At 35.9% G+C, this 21,230-nt stretch overlaps 1 protein-coding gene across 1 annotated transcript in view; it reads right to left on the reverse strand.

The window, feature by feature from the left end:
- FAF1 (Fas associated factor 1) overlaps nt 1–21,230 on the reverse strand; it is a 152,582-nt gene that overhangs the window by 69,712 nt on the left and 61,640 nt on the right. Inside the window, exon 8 of the mRNA XM_053985070.1 lies at nt 3,784–3,870. Within this exon, the coding sequence (XP_053841045.1) occupies nt 3,784–3,870 (87 nt within the window). The remainder of the gene's footprint in view (nt 1–3,783; nt 3,871–21,230) is intronic.

The raw sequence follows: 21,230 nt of genomic DNA on the forward strand, positions 1-21,230 counted from the left end.
AACTGTTAAGACCTGGAAAGGGAAAGAAATATATACTCCCAAATACTAATTACTCAGATGCTTAATACTCAACCTCTTCAAAAACCTGGAGATCAGCCAAAAAGTGTCATAAATGGTTTCACTTTGTATGAGAACCTTATTTACCAGCATTCTTAATTTCTATTTGTGCAGATGCTGTGCTTAGTACTTAGCAATGAAATAGCTAAATATAACAGCAATGCTAATTAGATCATCCATAAGCGTTTGAGATTTTTTTTATAGCCCAGAATTCTCTATTAAATTCAGCTAAGGAATGTCAATCACATCTGCTCCAGCCACCATGGAAGGGAAGGTGTTCCTGCTCACAGGGGATAAAGGTGGTTGTGTTCCCAAGGGATGATGCAGACCTTCAATGTGTCAGTGGCAACACATTTTTCCTGAAATGTGACTGTTCAGCACCACAGCTGAGAAACTTGTCAGTGTGCACCTACTGCTGCCCAAGCAAGTTTCCAGTGGCTCACCTACACCATGAAGCAGGGGAGTTACTTGATGTGAAATGAGGATCCAAGGTCTCGACCGACCGCAGCACTGTGGGAACAGAGCGTTCCGGGCAGCAGGCAGGAGGGAGGCTGGATGCTGAGCTCCCCTGGATGGGATCCCTGTGCCAGGACACAGTAACACCACCAGACACTTCATCTTCTGCCTTTGCCTTTCTCCCCTTTCCCCTCCTCAACCTCAGCCTAGAACTTTTACATCTTTTATGTGCAGAAGTACATTCCATTTTGACAAGCTCACCGTCGTTACCTACAACAAAGCAGATTTCTCACTGCTGCACTGAAATGACTTAAAACAATGAACCAAATAAGAAAAAACCTGTAGCTTAAATACCAAGAACAAAAAGCAGTAAGAAAACAACCTCCCTCCTTCTTCCTCTACTGGATGTTGTTCTATGCTACCAAAAAACCACTGAAACATCATAGACAACAACTCATTCTACTGAAATAAATCAATACCCAGTGATCTCATGGGGAAAAAAGAGTTTTACCACTAACATGTAAAACTAACACCCAAAAAAGTCACCCATACATATAAGTAAAATCAAAATGCTTCCATGTAAAACCTGTAACTAAACTAAAACATCACCTACAGCTGATCTGAGATTTTTTTTTACAGTGATCACATATTTGAAAGCTACACAAGTGATAATTACCAGTGGAAGTCTAGAAGTTTGGCCAATAGAGCAAAATAAAAATGGAATAAATTTCAGAAATTTTACTAAATTATTCTGGCATGGCTCTCATCTTTCAAACTCTGCAATGCTAAGATTGTTACAAAATCCAAAATAAAAATTGAGAACATATTGTGAATGTATTTAAAGTAAATTAAAATTATGGCTTTTCATTTTCTAGGATTATTTTCAAGACTTCACTGTATCACTTGATGCTACATGTGCAAAAATAGATAAGTTAACATTTTGAATATATTTAAGTTTTACTTGCGTAAATGCATTTAAAATAAAGAGAATGACTTAAAACTCATACATTTGCCTTGAACTTTAATGAGCAGAACAGATATAATTTGCAGCATTAAAGTTATTCAGGCTCAATAAAAGCTAAAACTTGTCCTTACTGAACGGTGAAATGAGATTTGCACGGCCTGTGTACGCCTTGTTTCCCACAATCAAACTGTCACAGCACAAAAACATTCTCCTGCATGGGGAGGTTTTGATACCCATTTCCCTGGTGAAAGTGTGAGAAGGATCTGAAAGAGTTATTGACAATTCATACAGTATCCCATATTCCATTAGGCAGCACAAGCAGAGAACATATCTTAACTCTGAAGGGAGATGAAGCAACAATGTTTTAAATTACTATTGACTCCACTAAATTTCCTGATAATGTCAGAAGACTGTAGTCTGGCAGGTTCATAAGAGACTCAAGATGATACAGGAATCCAATTATGCCAAGTCTATTTAGTTGTCCTGTTTGCTAAGCCAAAGGTTAACGAGAACTGCACTGAAAAAACCTCCTGTGGTATTACAAAGTATTTCTTATGCCGCATAACATGCAAATGAAAAAGTATTTTAATCAAGTCTTTCTTTAACTCCTTAATTGCAGTGGGGTACCCTACAAGACAGCAAATTAAAAACTCATGATGGAAAAAGTGATCTTAAAAATTTGTCACTCAACTCAAGAGATCATCATTAATTACTCAAGTAATTATTACCGAATATTTCTAATTTGGGAAGAAAAAAGTTCAGATCACAGGAGCATAGATAGTCATTGCTATCATTAAATCTTTATAAATAGTAAGCTACGGCCTCTAATTTTAGACAGAAATTAATTGTATTTTTGTTGGCAACACACTCAAATCTGTTTACACAGCTGACAAGTTCCAGCGCCACCAGACTCGAGCAGTGAGCTTTGAGAACTCATTTGCTTCAGAGCAGATGACTCAACATTCACCAATTTCATTAAAGATGAAAAGGGGAAAAATTCACCTGCAACAATGTCACTTGAAAAAAAAGAATTAAAGCAGATTCGTGAGCTTTACATATGTGAGGTATTTTACTCGGAAGAAAAGGAGGGGAAAAATACATGAAAACCTAACAGCTGTGGGAAAACAGATTAGAAGTGTTAAGTTTCCAATTCTTTTTGGGCTAATGTAAACTAATAAAATGCTAAAATGGATCCACATTTCAAAGCCTGTAATTACCACATGACACCATTCTGTTATTTCAGACCTTACATCTATCAGCTCAGATATGCCCTTGAATACATGCACTGAGATTTACCCACCTTTCTCAAACTTAAATACTGTTTCTGCAAACACCACCACAGATACATTTTATAAGTACACTGGAAATTCAGACAGCATTTGCCTTTTGGGGTTTTTTTTTTAATTGGCATAAATCCTTTTCCGAGAGCAAAAAAAGGAGCAGTCATATTCAAACAGCAATTCTCCCTTTACAAGAAGAGAGCAGAAAGGGACAGGAAAGTAATACATGGCAGATAATGGCAATATAAAAGAAAGCCAAATCCATTTTCACTTTGTAGAACATTCAGGTTCAATAAAAAACTTAGTTTTTCTACATTTTTCTCAGGTCACAAAATCTACATACAACATAACTACATCATTATTTCACCCTTTTAGTAATTTTTTTAGTGGATTGGTTGGGTTTTTTTCTAAAGAAAGGCAGACCTCAGTAGCTGGCACAGGGAACATACTAGCAGAAAGAAACTGAAAGACACGCTGTAAAGCACTTTGTAAGGATGACCATGCAAGGAAGCAAGTCTAACATTTAATGGGATACTGCAGGTAAGTCCCACAATTTCATGAATTTGTGGCCAATTCTGAGTCAGTGGATTCTGTCACCTCACTGATTTCAGCAGGAACAACTCCTGCTCTGAAGCCAGAAGCTTGAGCAGGAACTGAGTGAGCTAATGTACTGTGAAAAATACCTAGATGTGCACTCAGAGCACACATAAAAAATCAGGGCTTTTTGCCTGAAGTTCAATCACCCAATAGACTTCAACTTCCAAAGTGTGTGCAGCCTTGCTTCAGTCTAGAATGGCTGAAATGAAACATGAAACATGCACTGAATCTGACACACAGGAATCCTTTCCCTGAGCTGCCAGCACCCAAACCTCGAGCATTTGTATCTTCCACGCCAAAACCCTGAATGTGTGTGACGTTAAGGTACTGCATAAGAGACAGTAAATGCTACTGAGTGATTCCAATCAAAAATCCATGTAAAATCAGCCTTTTCTAGGAAGGAATGAGATGAGAAGCCAAGGAACTCACCGAGTCATCTGTGGCAGAAGGCGGCCAACCTTCCCACAGCTGATGACGGACAGGGATGCTGGTCAGGTCATACACATTCCGCTTCACCTGGGGAAAAAATAAAAATAAATCAAACTTGCTCTAAAAAAGGCAGCCAAAGGCCATTGTTTTCATCACAGCACCAAGCTTTTTATTTTTCCAGGTTACTGTAAAACTGGATCTTTCAACGCTCTTAGATTCAGATGTGATCAGCAGATTTACACAGCCAAAAGCAACTGAAGAAACTGAGTTGAAGAACAAAAAAATTAAGATTTAAAAATTACCATTCAAAAAGGTTCATTATTACTTCAGCATTTTAAACATGCAAAGAAAATTCATATCACAAAATTTCCAAGCAAAAAGTATTACAAAGTAATGGAAAAAGTTATGGGAATCAGAAGTTAATAACAAAAATTCTGCTGCATGTTTTGCTAGTTAATTTTTGCCTGAAAATATTGGGTGAAAATGTTACCAAATAAGACATACAATGAGATTTGCATAAGTTTCTTAAATGGAATCCAAAAATCAGAATTAGTATGTTAAACCTGAAAATATTACTTAACAAGGCCTTTTTCAATTAAAACAAGACATTTCAAATATTAACAAAATGCTAAGTAACAAATTTTTACATAAACTCTTTTCTCATGCTATTACATTAGTAGCTGCTACTGTTAATCATCTCACATGATGGTTAAGAGAAGGAAAGAAGGGAGGGGGAAAAAAGAAGAGCTGAAAACTCTGAATAAAGAAAAAATACTACAAAATACAAGAGTTATAAAACTCTTTCCATGAAAACATTACCACAGATAGAAAAGCAAGCAAGTTTCATCAGAGATTTTGTGATAAACAATTACTTAAATCACAGAAAGATGTCTTTGGTACTTAGGATAGAGAGTAGTATCTTAAATTCTGAATACTGTCTTACACCTGAACATAAAGACTGCACAATGTAAGTATTGCCCAGCAGGACCAAAGCTGTGAACAATAAAATATTCCAGTGAGCCATGGTGGCTTTTCACAGGAATCCCAGAATGATCTGGGGTGGAAGGAACCTCAAAGAACCTCTCATTCCAACCCCCTGCCCTGGGCAGAGACACTTCCCACTACACCAGCTCGCTCAGAGCCCCATCCAGCCTGGTTTCTTTTTGGCTTGCCTTTCAAAAAAACTGCTACATGGGAATACAAGGTCCTCCCACATTTTCGAAGGTCTAGACAGATCCCAACAACCTATATTGCATCCAGAAAAACATTCATAAGGAGATAAAAATAAGGTTTGATACTTTTAAATAATATTTTGCATGACCATTCTCTAGGCAAAATATGTGAGCAAGTCACAAGTTCTGCATCCTGGTCTCGGCTCTGAGAGGGCTGCACAGACCAGCACTAACAAACACAGGAATCCATTAAACCAAAAAACATTAAGGCAGATGGATAATATTTGACTTAAAGCAAATGACAAGGCTACTCCAAAAACTGCCCTTAGATGCCTTCTTTCGATTTTCACTTGTTCACTTGTCAACAGGAAACAAACAGCAATTAATTGTGTTCTAACTTCTGCTATGAGAATTACTAAAACTTCCATGAACTGAAAAAAATTACATTTATTATATTATAGCTCTCAGCAGGAAAAGATCTTAGAGCTAGCAGCTTGCCTGCAGTCTAGTGCACTTATCCTGAATGAACAGCTTTTTCTGAACAGAAAAATAGTTTGCAACAATCAGAACGAAAGCTGAAATTTGCCAAAATGGTAAATGCTAACATAAACCATTTAGATAAAGGTTTCATATTCCAGAAATGAATGAAACATGATTCTACAGTACCATTCCTAGGAAGATAATACAGTAAGAGAGGCATTTTATATCATTTCATCCTGCCTATTAATCAATACTTGACATATCTTCAGCACTGAAGCACAGTTGAGGTTTGACTCCATGGTAAAGTAATATAAAGATATGGAAAGTAAATATGCTCCCTCTAAAATTAGTTATTTATTTTTAGTACAGGATGCATATGAAACATCTGGTAATAGATTTTGATCTAAAAATATTTTTGCATAATGAAATAGCATCAAAACTTTTTCCCTGGATCATCTTTAGAGACAAATGCTCCATGGATCCTTTCTTTTAAATTCTGCACAACCATAAACGGATGAAGAATATGTGTGCAGACATTAAGCAGTGAAACAATTGTTCCAATCACTGTGAAGATCCCAAGGAGGGTGAGGACAAGGCAGGGATTTCCACACATAGTCTCCCACACAAATGTTGATTTGGGCCACATTCTTCAAAAAACTCTTAATGGCACAGTCACAAGGTTGTCAACAAATACCCACAACTGAAAAAAATTCAGGGCATATTGAGATCCAACACAAAGTACAGTGCTCTTACTGTATTTTCAGATCTTCCCTTCAATTATTGTTACTTTTTCTCATTATTTTTAGTACTAGCAGTTATTTCATGCTAATAAAGTGCCCCTTTGGAAAAATTGTGAAGCATTGTCTCACATTTCTGGACAGATTTAATACATAGGCTATGCAGATAATAATTCCAGTGCTATCAGTTTAAAGCTTTCTGAATATAAATATTCTGCACAGGTCAGTGTTTTAGAATCATTAAGATATCTCTCAATTTTTTCCTAAAACTGGTAAATTACATGTACATATGATAACCTTTATGTTAATATTAGTTTTGTTCAGGAGTTTTTGCAGGGAGACTGACCTGGGAACTATGCTTCAATTTAAAAAAAAAAATACAACTATATTTTAACTAAAAAAAATGAAATAAGAACACTGAGTCTTTAAGACACAGAATGCTGAAGTATCTATTAGCAATTCAAGTGGACTTCACTTTAGTGCTTCCTCATAGTGTCCTTGATGGCTTTGTAAAGAAATGTTGCTTCATACTGACCCCACAACAACCCAAAATGTAACAATCCTGACCTGTGTGTGATCATGAGGACACAGTTCTTACTGGTTTCGTTTTCTTGCGTCAAAAACCACGATAAACTGTCCCTACACACCAGAAATAGTATTATTTTCACAATATAAAACTCTAAAGCGCACTATTTCTAAATAACAAGTGAAACTTATTTACAGAAACATGAGATCAATAGGACTACATAATATTGTTTTCAAAAAGCCTTCAGAAGTGAAAATAAATAACTCGGAAGTCACATTCCTCAAATTCCCTTTTAATTCCAAAGCACAACAGAAAGGCATTATGAAAAAAACAGTATTTCCCTTCTTTCATTAACTCATCTGTAACTGCACTGAATTCAATAACATTCCTCTGCTATTCTAAGCTTGAAAGGCATGCTCGGGGTAAAGTGTTATGTTGGTATAAAGCACAATGCCAGACTGATGTGCTGGACAAAAGTGATCAAAGTTGAAGTAATTTTAGCCAACGCACAAGTATTCTGCTGCATTATTCTACCAGAATGACATCTGTTGAGCAACTCGTCGCAGAATAAACCAGTTGTTCTAGGCAGGCCTGGCTGGGTAGGGGACCATGTAAGACTGATTAGAGTAATGTTTGATTAAACAAACTGCTTGAGTTAAGATCATAACTGGATTTGGAATTCATGCCAAAGTAGTCCTCTTTCAAACAACAAGCCACAATCAATTATTTAAGATAAAATAAGCTTGCTTTTAAATAATGATTTGATTTTTGGTTTCTTTGATAATTAGAACACTGTTATGAAAGCAGGCTGTAAAATGTTTTAGAGATTAGAATATTTACCAATTGAGTACAGAAAACCCCTTTTCTTCATTAACTGACCTAATTTATGAAAGCAGACTGTAAAATGTTTTAGAGATTAGAATATTTACCAGTTGAGTATGGAAAACCCCTTTTCTTCATTAATTGACCTGATTTCAGTTTAAAGTGAAAAATTCCATGAGGAGGAAAAAGTTATAAAGATTTATATAAAGCAGAGCTGTGAACTGCTCCTTCACTGGGCCAATAAAAATCTACAGCCACACTCTTCAGGCAACTGAAAATAGTTAGCCCAGAAAATGGACGAAGTCTGCGTTAAAGATTTTACTTATAAATTCACTTAGCATTGAGAGGAGGACCAAAATCTTTATTGTGTAAAGCAAACTCTAAATTGCAGTGCCATCCACTGAGCTACATTTATTGGCAAACTTTTTGGTCCTGCACTTTTGATCAGTTTGAAACACAAATTGGTGCCATTGTCTTTGTGCAGCCCAGAATGTCTTTTCATAATGTTCAGATGCCATGGTGACTGGCACATTACTATGGCAGCCACCCTTCAGATTATCATTTCCAGAATATAAGAGATCATTTAAGAACAAATTAAAGGCACATCTATTTGGTTTCACTACTCAGCTGTGAACAGTATCAATACAACCATTTAAACAAAAAACAAAACAAAACAAAAAAAAAAATATAGTCCATATATTTCAGATGCAGTCTTACTAGGAAAATTTTGTATCATTTCCCGCATAATGCCCTGCCTTGCAGTTATACATTGATGCTGGAAAACCATGTGAAGTTTTAGCATCAGCTCATTTTCACTAGTTTTAGAAGGGAGTTAAAATATTAAACAACTTCAAATATTTTAAGAAAACCCATATATCGAAGTAGCCAATACACTCAGAAAACTTCCCAGAGGCAGAGTGATACCTTCCTATCTTTCACTGGTTTCTTTAAACAGATGAACATGTTGCTTTGAAAGTAAGGTTAAACACAGAAGATACATTTTGTTTGCAGATATGAAGCTAATCCAACATTCAAAGTCCTGCCACATTCATATTAGTAAGGATAAAGTGAAGCAAAATGTACCACAGGGCAAAAAGTCTGTACCAGGTACGGTGATGACAACCACCTTCTGGTGATTGCACTCAGCAGGAATAAGCAGCTATTTCCTCATCTCTGAATTAGAAAAATCTGAAACATACTCTCAAAAAAAAAAAAGACCTAACACTAAATGATTAAAAAAACCTAAATTTATGCTGAATCATTGAAGAACTGTCATGCCTGAATCTGTATCTTTGAATCACAACAAATCACAACAAAGTTTAACAGTAGTTTCCCTCAGGCTGTTTTCAGCTTATGCAGGTACAAAGTTAAGTGAAATAATGTACATAATGAACTTTTGTTAGTCTTATTATTAAATATAATTTATGCAAAGCTGTAAATTGGCTGAGATGCTAAAGACTGTTCCAGGCACATAGGCAACATGAAAGACAGTGCAAAAATGAGTGCATGAAAGGCAGACAAAAGGAGCAATAAAGTCAGAGGACTGTGAGGAATGTGGAATGTGAGTTGGGGGACGCAGGGAAATGAGATCAGATGCAGACAGTCCAAGGTTGCGTGGGGCACTGAGGGTACAGCAGAAATCTTGACTTTGACATTGTAACAGAGAAGAAGTCAAGACAAGTAACCAAAATTTTTAGGGGACAGCAATGATATGGATGGGGCAGTGCCAGGAAGAAGTGCAAAGTAAGCAGAAGCATTTTGGTGAAGAAAGATGGAAAGAAAGGAGGCAAACCCAGCTGAAGTGATAGGCTTAAAGATTATAAATTAAAGCCTTTAACATCTCTGCCAGGCAAAATTCCAACAGATAGAAAAGAGCACTGGGAATCTGGCAGGAATAGATGGGAAGCAGGGGCAGAATCAACCAAGTTTCTAAGCATGGAGAAGCATCAAAGGTGATATTATGGGGAATTTGAAAAGATAATGATGTTATCAACAGCTATGAGCAAGAAGATTGGTTAGATAAAAGGGTGATTTCACTTAATTGTGGGCTAACAAGAATTATTGAAAATATAGAAATGCAAAACTAGAGAGAAGGAATTTCTGAATCAGCACCTCTGCCACAACCTATTGCAATAGATTTGGTTCACAGTAACAGAAAAACACAAGACACAAACTGAAGAAGTTAGGAGGGAAAATGACAAACCAAAACAAGTAATCCATATTTAAAATGTTCTCATAGCAGAGAAAAAGGATTTTGCATTCCATCAGGAAGAGGATATCACGAGCCAAAGGAGAAACTGAATTTCTTAACTCTAAAAGTAATTTTTAGCCAGCGACCCACAGGTAGGATATATTCACATATACTAAAGCAGTGCACTGTGAGAGCCACCACTAATACCCAAACCAGAACTCTCAGGTTATTTTATCCAACACTCATTTAAGCGAAAGGCTCTAAGTCTGCTCCACTCACAATTTTGCTTGTGCTCTTATCTTTCCAATACATAATACAACAAACTATACTGCAACATAAAAAAAGAAGGCTATTTAAATCATCACATTTTAATTTTAGTGTAAGTTTTACTTTAGAAATAATAGTGTAATTCTAAAGACATCAAATTATAACCTGCCTCTCCTTCTAGCAGCTGACTGAAGTTTAAATTACAGAATGCTTCCAATTAATGAATTAAGTGTCAGGATTGGACAATTTTAAAATAACAGCATCTGCTTTTATATCACTGAAACTCTCTAAGGAAGACTCACTATACTATTTACATTTACACATATTCAATTCACTCTGTTGTAATCTAAAGGAAAAAAATACACTTCCAATGTAAATATTTAAAATCTATACTGAATGCAAAAGAAAACCTCACCTGCCCAAGCCAAAAGTCAGCCATGATTCAGCACTTTTATAAAATGCACAGGAACTCCATTGTGTGTTTTACTAAAATACATTTTCTAATTTATTTTTTTTATTCCATATCTCTTCCTTTAAATTACTATTTTTGCTTTTAATATTCTGAAAATATTCAAGTCTGCATTTATTAAGTTTTCCCACTTAGTAGGCTAAAGCTTAGAAACCTTGTTTCTTGTTTAATGCAGAATAGAAGTGCATTCTATTCTAACATAATTTATTTTAATTCAATGTCCAAATTACATTACTTGCTTATTCTATTATGATATGTAAAACAGAAACAAATAAAAGCACCAAAACATACACAGCTCATGAAAGTAAGACTCTCTTCCCTCTCAGGAGTTTCATTTTCATATTAAAAGCAATATGCAATTTAAGTCCTTCCCAAAGGGTCCTAAGAGTACCTGAATGTCCATTGTACATCAGCCACATACAAAGCAGAATTCATCAGTGAGTAACAACACACACACAACACACAAAACCAGTAGAAAATTTTATGCCAAGTTTTTGTGTACCATTTTCCTAAAATTAAACATATTTCATGTACAGAAATGCCACTAATGCATCCAACTTTAAAGTGTATGGAACAGTGTTTGAACCCAAATAAACCCAGCTTAAACTATGTCACGAATGGTTGCATTGTACTGTGGCACTCAGAAAATACTGGGCCAGTGTCTTCATTAAAAAAACTTGGTGCAATTAATGTGCATTTTTCTTGGTGAAAGTTTGCTGATAAGAGTTCAAACCAAGAAGATTATACAATATTAAACATGGAGCAAATGTATTTTCTGATGTTTCCAATTCTTTCATTTTGGTATTTAGAAGAGAGCTTGAAGTGCATGAATTTGCACGTGGTTGAAAAGGTGGAGTAAGAACTTAATGAATCTAGGGATTAAATGAATATTTTAATATAAGTGCTACATTCAGTTTGAGATATGAGACAAGGAGAAATTGGTAACTACTTTGACAGATTAAGGTAAATAAATGCAAAGCTAATGTATTACTTGGCTATTATATATTTTTAAATGGTAGAGGGAGGAAAACTTTCAGGAGAAAGAATCTGTAAGCAGACAATAACCTTAACAGAGAGATGATTCACCAAAGCAGTTTAGTAAAAACATCTCATTTAGGAAAATAAGGCACTAAATATGAGGCACTAGCACCACTTCCAGAAAGGCATGTGGATCCTTCACTCCCCAGCCAAGCACTTACAGCCTCACTCCTCCAGATTCACATCCATCATAATGTGTCATCAAACTAAATCCAAAAAACCCCAACTAATTCTATTTCATTTATATCAATTCTTGATGACTACAGTTACTCCAAATAACTTCTGTGAAATACTACTGGCAAACTTTAAATGTCCTAAATTCAGAAAATAAACTGGTTTTTCCCTAGCTAGCTGGCTGTGCTCTGTCCTCTTGTCCTACAGCTGTGACACATCTTCCATGACACTCACTTCACAGCCTCATTGAGCAACTATATTTCTGAGCTGTAACACTTACTCAAATAATTTTTTGGTATTTTTGTCAACCAGGAGATATCAGAAGTTTATCCAGTTTGGGAATGACCAGGTTATTCAAAAATTCATTACGTGTAATAACACTTAAGCTTCATTACACTTTATAAGTTTTTGCAAAGAAGCGTTTGGCAATTTCTTTTCAGCAATAGAAATATTGTGAATAAATTATTTTCATAGATTTCACAATTATTCATACTTCATTGTCTCCTATTTCATTAATTTAAGCTCATATTTTAATCCTTGTTTAAACCAACCCTTCTTGGATGTAATTTGACCTTTTTTAATGGATCTGTGCCAAGTGTGTATCTCACCACTACAACCTACAATAAAATGGCTCATTAGGTAATGCTAGTATAATTTTGGATAAAACCTGCAAAGTTTGAAACAGAAAATAAAAACAAGGCTACAGCTAAACTTTACTGAATCTTCTGATGTGTGAACTTCTGATTGCCTCATGCAATACATATATCTATGTGTGTGTATATCTATATATATATATATACATACTTACAAGATAAACTGAAAAGATGGGTGCCCCAAGCATGAGACGTTTCCTTAAATACTTAGCAAGATATTTTTGCAACTTCAGCTTCCTGTCCAGACAATTTGGAGAATTAATCTGAGCTCTCTTCAAGCTACCAAATACTACTTGTTGCCACTGCTTTGGATCAGCCTTTTCATGGGTTGATGTTAATGTGGCAAATGTTAAGTACATTCACAATATTATATTATACACTATATTAAAATTCCATATACAGCTGTCTGGTTGTCTTTAAAATGTGGGTTTAGTTCTCAGTGTCTCAGTTTTCTGACAGCATTCATGTATGTTTTAATTCCATAAAATAAAGAAACCCCTTTGCTGAGCTCCATCTTTAAATCCCTAAAATCAGCTATCCTTCTAGGGCAGCATTATTGCTAAATGCAAGGTACAATCTTCTGAACTTGGTGCTGAAGTTCCAGGGTGCTGCTATATGGCCTGCACCGTGCAAAGGTTCAGCTCACATAATTATTATTATTCATTGCTTGTAGTGCCTAGGAGACCTAATTGTGATAATCCCCTCTGAACTTTAAACTGCATGACCCTTTGATTTTTTTTAATAGAAGGTTAAAAGAAGAAACAAATTCCTATAGAAGGAGAAGGGAAAACACATTCTAAAGAAATTGGGGCAAGAGACATGAGTATTTAAAAAAAATCATTTTGGCAGCACACAAGCATGAGTTTGAAATGGGGTATGAAAGAATTAAGAGTGTGATCTAGCTGTGACATTAGAGATTGAAAGGAAGATGTGATTAGGGTTAAAAGAGATCAAACAACAAAGACTTACTGCCAAAACAATTTTACAAATTTATTTGAAAACTCCTTAAACACTTCTAGTAACAAAATAAAAATGCTCATAATACCTGAAGTTTGTTTGTTCGCTTGTTTGATTGTCTGATATGCACTGACACAGAAAAGATAAATTTTGAAGTCCTAGCTTGTTTTCCATTCAGTAGGAATGGTCATTTGAGAAAATACCACTTATTAGCTTCCTAAATGACCCAACTTTTAACTGACCTCTATGCACATGATGAAAGACAACAGGCAACTGCTCCTCAGGCATCCATTAGCACATCACCATCAACAGGCAGCTACTCTTTTGGTAAAACATTCAGTTGCAATATGAAGGGTAAATACAGTTTCTAATATTTTTACCCCCAAGGTCTCAATTCCAGTTGATTTTATGTCCTGAAATGTCCAGAGATTGCCAAATACCTTGACACTTACCGATCATAAAGTATGTGCCAAGAGCATTAACTTTGATCCAAGCTATTCAAAATTGGTATGAAAACACAATTTCAACTATTAAATACACATTCTGTCCATCCTAACATCTCTCAGACCTACCAGAAGATACTGACACTACTGGGTAATGGTAAAATATGAACTAAAGCTGGGAAGTAAGACAAAATCTCCATGCCTGCTGGGGCCTGGTCCCACCCTGTCCACATCACTTGTGCATATATTCAGTTATAGCACAGTGACTCTCGTGGATATAGTCAGGCTCCCACTCAAAAAGACATTAAAGATTATTTCTAGGGTCTGAATCATCACTGGAAATAAAAGAGAGAGTCAATGTGACTCTTGCAGTGGAAAGATCTGTTACCTTTTCACAGCTGTCATGTTCAGAACAGAAGAAAAATTTAGGCAGATATATTTCTAGTCAAACATCCTCATCTTCATTTAAAAATTAACTGGTCTGCAACAGCCCAAGCATAATAAATCCATGAATCAATCATTCTTTGGTCACTTCCCTACTTGGGAATATTCAGGGGTTTCAAAAGTAACCACTCAAACCAATGAATGGTAGAACAAATGGTCATTTCAGGAACTAGTAAAGAGAAGAATGGAAGTTACTGTTTAATTATAGTAAAGAGCACCATTTAGATACATGTAGGGGGAAAGGGGAGGAAAACCAAAATCCAGCTAAAAAACTCCCACTTAAAAGCTTCTTTTCACTTGAGTTCAATGAGAGAAGGAACCCTACCACCTCCCCCAAATCTCAGATTATGACTCCAAGAAATATTCTCCTGAACACATTTCACTGATTAACAGTATCTTCCACTCCTACCCAACTACACTTCAAAATAGAAACTGATTCAGTTTCAGTCTTAAAAAATGCATAAATCACATTTGCTTCAGAGCAATCCTTATTTTAAGTGATAAGCCCACCCATTTTGGTGTAAGAAAGAGAACATCATAAAATCAGTATTTTCTCATCTGTTTTTACTTGTTCTCTAGACAATCAGTAAAATAAACTTTTGGGAGAGGCCATATTTTCTTGCTCCTAGAGACAACATGAAATCTATTCCAAATTTTTGTAAATGGTCAATAATTATAAAGCATTTACAAATTATATGAAAAATAGTTCAATCTATCAGCTTTGAGAAGCTAAGTACCACAGTCAAGCAAAGAGCTGGGAAGTACTTTCACATACAGAAATTCTCCAATACCTCTAACTGCAGTGTTTTACTTCTTTCTTCCCTCCACTTTTACACTTAAAGGTCACAGCAAACCTGCTGCTTAGTAAGGAGAGATGGGCAGAGTCATTCTGCAGCCCTTTTATTCCTAGGGCCAGCACACAAGGTGCATCTAGAAAGGAAGATGAGCCACAGATATAAAAGGTCTTGTGCATTTCATTAATTTCCCAAAGCAAAAATTCAGTGCAACTTGCATTTTCTCTGAAGACTCTCTGGTATAACCACCATAAAAAGAAGATGGGTCATCCCAAAACCCATCATTAACTCAAGTGCTGACTTGCTTGGTTCACTTCAGTTGTTGGTATCAGGTATTTGACTGACCTTTATGTGAAAGCTCTGTAGGAAGTCAGCTCTAAGGTAAACTGTGACATCTTTTCTCAGTCAGTCAAACTATGAATTTAATAAATTCTTTGATGTGGTTGTATTTGAATAAATACTCTATTCATGTTATTCTGAATTCAAGTTAATCTATAAAACAATGTTCATTGAGCTGTCAATCAAATTTCTACTAACAAAAACATTTCTGGGTATTTCCTCCATTTCATTGTTGCGACTACCAAATCAAAGCTTCTTTAAGGCTTTTTATATCAACAATATTCAGAAGTAATTTGAGATTGATTTCTGCTTTAACAGTGGAAAATAATTGCAGACAAACCTTCAGAGCGGGTTTTAAGAATATTAACATACACACACATCAATTACAAATACAGTTACTAATATTGCTACATTTAAGGTATATGCATGTAAGGTGCAGATTACACTATTAACAAGCAGCTCTCCTATACACATAGACATTTTTAGAAAGAGAATTCAGTCTATTTAGCAATTCACTAACAAAGCTATTCCTTAGCTCATCCCTGCCATAACCTGCTCTATTCAGAAACATATGGGAAAAGACATTAAATAACCAGTGAAAACCATGGACTTCTGGTATTAGTGCTACACATTGCATACCCCTATTCATTATTCCACCTCCCTTGTTTAATCTATCATTAAGACTCAGTGACCCTACACTAAATTTAAAGCAGATCCTTCCTTCCTCCCATGCCTAAATTCACATACTTTTCTAGTTGGGGATGCCCTCAAGTATTAGCCACTCTACAGGGTTTCTCTAATCTCAGCTCTGAACTATGTTGTGCTATAGAAGCAAGAAATTGCTGGTTTACATCTTTAACTATGGAATCTTCCACCCAAAAAATCCCCTCCTTTACTTAATAAGATAGAGGAAAATCTTTCATGTAGAACATATTTAACATGTTTAAAAATTATATATTTTCCTCTCTATGATGTAGAATAAAAGTTATAAAGTATATTAATTTAAAGCAGTGCTTCCCTGAACTTGCATACCAAACATAATTCCATTGGAAACAATTTTAAAGCTTTCAAAGGTTTATTGTTACATTGTAGAAAAGCTAGATCTTTATTTGTATTCAAAGTCAATATGAAACAGGTTTCTAATAAACAAATTTTTAAAAAATAAAGCAAGAAGATGACCAAATATCACATATTAGACTTGCTTTTGATTTTTAACATAGGAACTAAAAACATACAAAAATATTAAGACCTCTACCTCTCTCTTTTAACTGACAGGTTTCAGTGTAACATTAATGGCAGTACAGGTGAAAACATATCATGAGTCTTCTGAATGAGGGACAAAAATCTTTATTGTTGCCATCTATAGTATTTACCAACTGTAGTCCTGCCTTCCTCTTCCACATTAAGGTGAACATTGATCTGCACCATGATTTTAAAAAGTTAAAGACACTAAGACTGAGTGAAGAAAAGATGAAATTCCATTGAGTCAACAAAATGAGTCAGAGTACAATCCAAATATAGATTTTTATGTCTACCAAAAGAAGCCATACAAATTTGTTTTGGTTTCATGAGTAATACTACTTGTAGTATATTTAAAAATGTTTAACCACATTTCCTCAAAAAATAGAATAAAGTTGAAAAAAGCAGCTGCAACCTGGCCAAATAGCCCAATCTGCATTCTCTCTGGCTCTTCTTTCTTTCCTTTAAGTCTTTTCCCCAAACAAGTCAGTACTTGAACAATTATACGTGAGTCATAAGTACTTGTAGAATACAAAAAGTTGATGGGAAAAGCAAATTAGTAAGGTTCAAATTGTCAGGTTATCAGATAACAGAAAAATATTAGGAACAGTTAAACACACTAAGCCAAGAGCAACACTAGAAAACCTGAAGTCTAAGTTCTACACAGGTGCAGACATGGGAAGATGAAGGGAAAGTGTTACTGGAGAGTGAAAATAAACAGTAACTGTGAACTCTATAGAACAATTTGAAGACAAAAATTATCTGGAAGCCTCTCAAGTGAGGAACTTTTCTTTACAAACAGCAAGACTTTTAGGAAGAAAAGAAGTACTGCTAAGGCCCCAGTCCTGCAACCTCTGGTTCAGGCACTTTTTCCTGAACTGGACTGGCTTCCAGACCTGGACTGCCTAAATTAAAAACATAAGTAGTTTACAATATTGAACTCACAGTTTCCTTTAGAATTCCAAAATACTAGAAAAAAACTACATTATCTTGTTCCTCTAAGAGGAGTGCACAGCTGAGTCTAAATACAAAGAGTTTATTTGCTGTTATCTCCAACAGCAGCCACCTTCATGAATAGTCTGGTCTGAGTGACCCAGAAACACACAAAACTGTTCCATGATGGAGGAGTCAGTATTTCTTGAATATACAACTAAATGCAATTTCATTAGTGTTTGACCAAAACACTACAGGAGTTTCCTCTTCTGCAGATTCCAGTCACAAAGCTCACCATTCATTTGCTGCAGAACAACAGAAAACTTAATGATCACTTCAGAAAATGGGTTAATATAAAGCTATTGTGACCATTTTCACTATTCTATTGTGCAAACTTGTCATCTCACTGAAATGGAAATACTTGAATAAAGGTTAACTTAATTAATTAAACCTATGTATTATTTTCTCCACACTTTTCTGTCTTAGCTTGACATGCAACTCTGTATCTGTTAAATAAACACTGAACACTATTCCCTTTAATGAAAAAAAATCCTTAAATTACAGATTAGTGAATCTCAGCAACTCATTTTCCCTCCAATACTGCACAAAATTAACATAGTCTTCATCAGAATTCCTTTATCTAAAATAAAACTAGAAACTATGTATTACAAAACAAGATTCACAGACAACAAATATTGAGATCTGAAAAGATCTATTCAGCTCAAATTAACACATTCCTATAAATCAAAGCAAAATTCACCCTCACGTTCATTCCTGTTACAGAATTGTCACCTCAACAGCCAATAAAAAGAAAGAACTAATGAGGTATTTCAGTATCTTCCAAAGAAATATTTTCAGCTCTGTTTTTCTTTTAAGTGCTTGAAAGGAAAAGAGTAATGAATTGCTCCCACACAGTCTTTTTATTATTCTGTTATAGCAACAAGAGAGTTACACTGAGTCTTTATCTTTCTCATAGTCCCAGATATGTTTTTGTCTCACTGCAACAATGACAAAGGAAGCAGACCAGGAAGGACAGTTATTTATCAGCACCAGGGAGGTGCTGCTTGAAGCAGCAAATGTCCTTGTTTCTACTAATGGCTAACAGGGTGAGATGACAGATTTATTGGGTAATTAAGTGATATCTGAGAGCTCTGCATTAATATCCAGACAACAATGCAATATACCTTGGAAATAAGTTTCCACAACAGACAAGGATCTAGACTTCTACCAAAAACCAGGTCATTCAGCTGTATCCTGTGGAGTTTCCAAGACTACTTCTCTCTGTTAGGATGAACATCCCCTGCTGGAGACAAGCAAGCATCCTCTAGCCCTGAAATCATCCACATTCATCAATGGGACCATGGATTTGAGATGGGGAAGACAAATCTGTTAAAGTCCAGCAATAACAAGCTGGAAACTTGAAGAAATAACTGAGATTTCACTGGTCACTTGCCTGCACAGAGAGTATGCCCTCGACCTAAAGTGTTTCAAACAGGACAAAACAGTGAAATCATGATCACTTCTCTCATAATCTACATGAGAATACTTCGAAGAAAATTAATTAGAGGCACATCCAACAGATTAATCTATATAACAGGCAGGCTAAAGAGACTTAAGGACTAGAATAGATTCATTAGCACTTTTTTTTTTTGCTGTATGTGGAAATAGATTAGCCTTAAGTAACCACAACTTGGACAAGATATCCTCCCAGGCCGCTCCTTAGAAATTTTCTAAATCAATGGGACAGAAGACCCTTGAGCACTCACACAGATGCATAAGAAAGGAATTGGCCTTTCCTGACAAACCAAATGCTTTCTAAGAGAGAAGTCAGGAGTCTGATCACTTATTAAAGTGTGATCACCACCAAGACACTGTGGTATGTGAAGCTTAAGCACACATACTATCAATTATCAATAACAGCTGGAAAACATTTCATAAAGAGCTTGTGAGCGTGCCAGTGAGCTGTCACTTACCCACCAACCATCAGAAAAGGGTCAGAAAGCTATGTATTTATCCAGTCACGTGGAAGGCATGACTGATGACAATACTTTTGGTGAATTTATGTTGCAGACTTGTGTTTTTAAGTAACACGTGCAAGAACAGCAGTCCTGACTCAGTAAGAACCATAAAAGTTGAGTTACAATGTACATAGAGAGGAATCTGGCACAGAATGACCTCCCCCAGCAGCAAAACCAGCTCAAAAAATTCTCCACTTGAATGCAAAAATGAAGGCTTTTTGGACACTTTTTAAGACACTTTTTTTGGACACTTTTTGAACACTTTTTGGACACTTTTAAAGATAAGTATCATCATCTATTTTGAATATTTCAAATAGTTCCTGTAAAATCCTCTTCCCTTGAAATAAGAGGCCATTACTAAATCCCAGTGGATCAGAAGTCCCAGAAAAGGTTTGCCTGCAGATGTCTTACGAAAACAAATTCCTGAAAAGCAGCAGGAAAACACATGGCAGGGATGGCAGAAAGCCAACAAAAAGCTAAGAGCTGCTGGTCATGGTGTCACGATGACAGGCATTTTAAATTGTAATTCCAGAGCAGGAGAAATGGCTGTAATCTGTCACCAAAGCTATGGAGAAAATAGAGAGATGAGACTGGAAAGGAAATAAGTCACCCCTTTCCAAAATTCTCAGAACTGTTTGAAAGGACTGAGAGATCAGCTATTAAATGGAAGTTCAACTATGGTGGCTTTGGCAGTGATGATAACCCAAGGACTCTAGCATGATTTGCAAGGAAGCTGTGGAAGCAGGAAGTCATTCAAAGACATCTGCAGTTAGCTCTGCCACACATCTCTGACCTTGCTGTAGACTCTGCAAGCATGGAATCAATCTATCCTACTCACTGAAATTTAAAAGTTCAGTTATGTAAGTGATGAAAAAAAAAAATCTTTTTTTCTAGATTTTAGTAAACAGGCAATGTCAGAAAAACAGGAAGCTTCTGGTTTTATCACCACCTCTTTGAGACTGCTATTCCAGATCTGATCCTTGGAAATAGGTCATTAAAAGGATCTGGGATGGAGATTTTGATGATATACTAATGTCACATTATCTTAAAAATGCTCACAATTGCATGAGAGACATTAGCCTTGGAAAAGATGTAAAATTAACCTGAAAGAAAGCTGCAATGCCATCCAAATGAACAAGATGAGTAGCAGAAATTACAGCCTTCAACCTTATGCTTTTGTTTTTCAGTATCTGTCTCTGATTCAGAAGATCTTAAGGCATTTTTACCAAGCAGGGATAGAAATGCACATTTCAGAATAAAAACTGTGTAGAAATACTTGCAAATTAAATGCCTCTTTTTACTTTCATCAGAGCTTTCCTTTCAAAAAAGAATCAATAAAGCTTCAGAAGAGTAAATCATGTGCAGTTTGTTCTTCCTGCATCAGCATCAGTGCCAATTAAATTCTGAACCCTAAATCTTTATTGTTTCCTATTAGCTGCTAACTAGAAGGAACACTGTGATTTTCTGAGTTCCCAGGCTGAGACTTGCCATGGCAGCAGTCAGAAAAAAAATGATCTTGTTTTGACTTGTCTGCTGGGTAAACTTGACATTGAAGCTACATGGTGGAAAATAAATACATAATACCAAGATGTTAATTTTACAGCAACACTTAACTCTTGTGACCACAATTAACACTCAAGGAGGGGGAAAAAAAGCCATTGACAGGTCTGCCTGGCTCCTGCTTCTGCACTGCTTCCCAGGCTCCCTCTGAGCAGTGGCTCAGCTCCTGCACAAGCCAGGCTGGCACTGAC

This window comes from Vidua macroura, chromosome 9 (assembly GCF_024509145.1).
Source record: "Vidua macroura isolate BioBank_ID:100142 chromosome 9, ASM2450914v1, whole genome shotgun sequence".
NCBI lineage: Eukaryota > Metazoa > Chordata > Aves > Passeriformes > Viduidae > Vidua > Vidua macroura.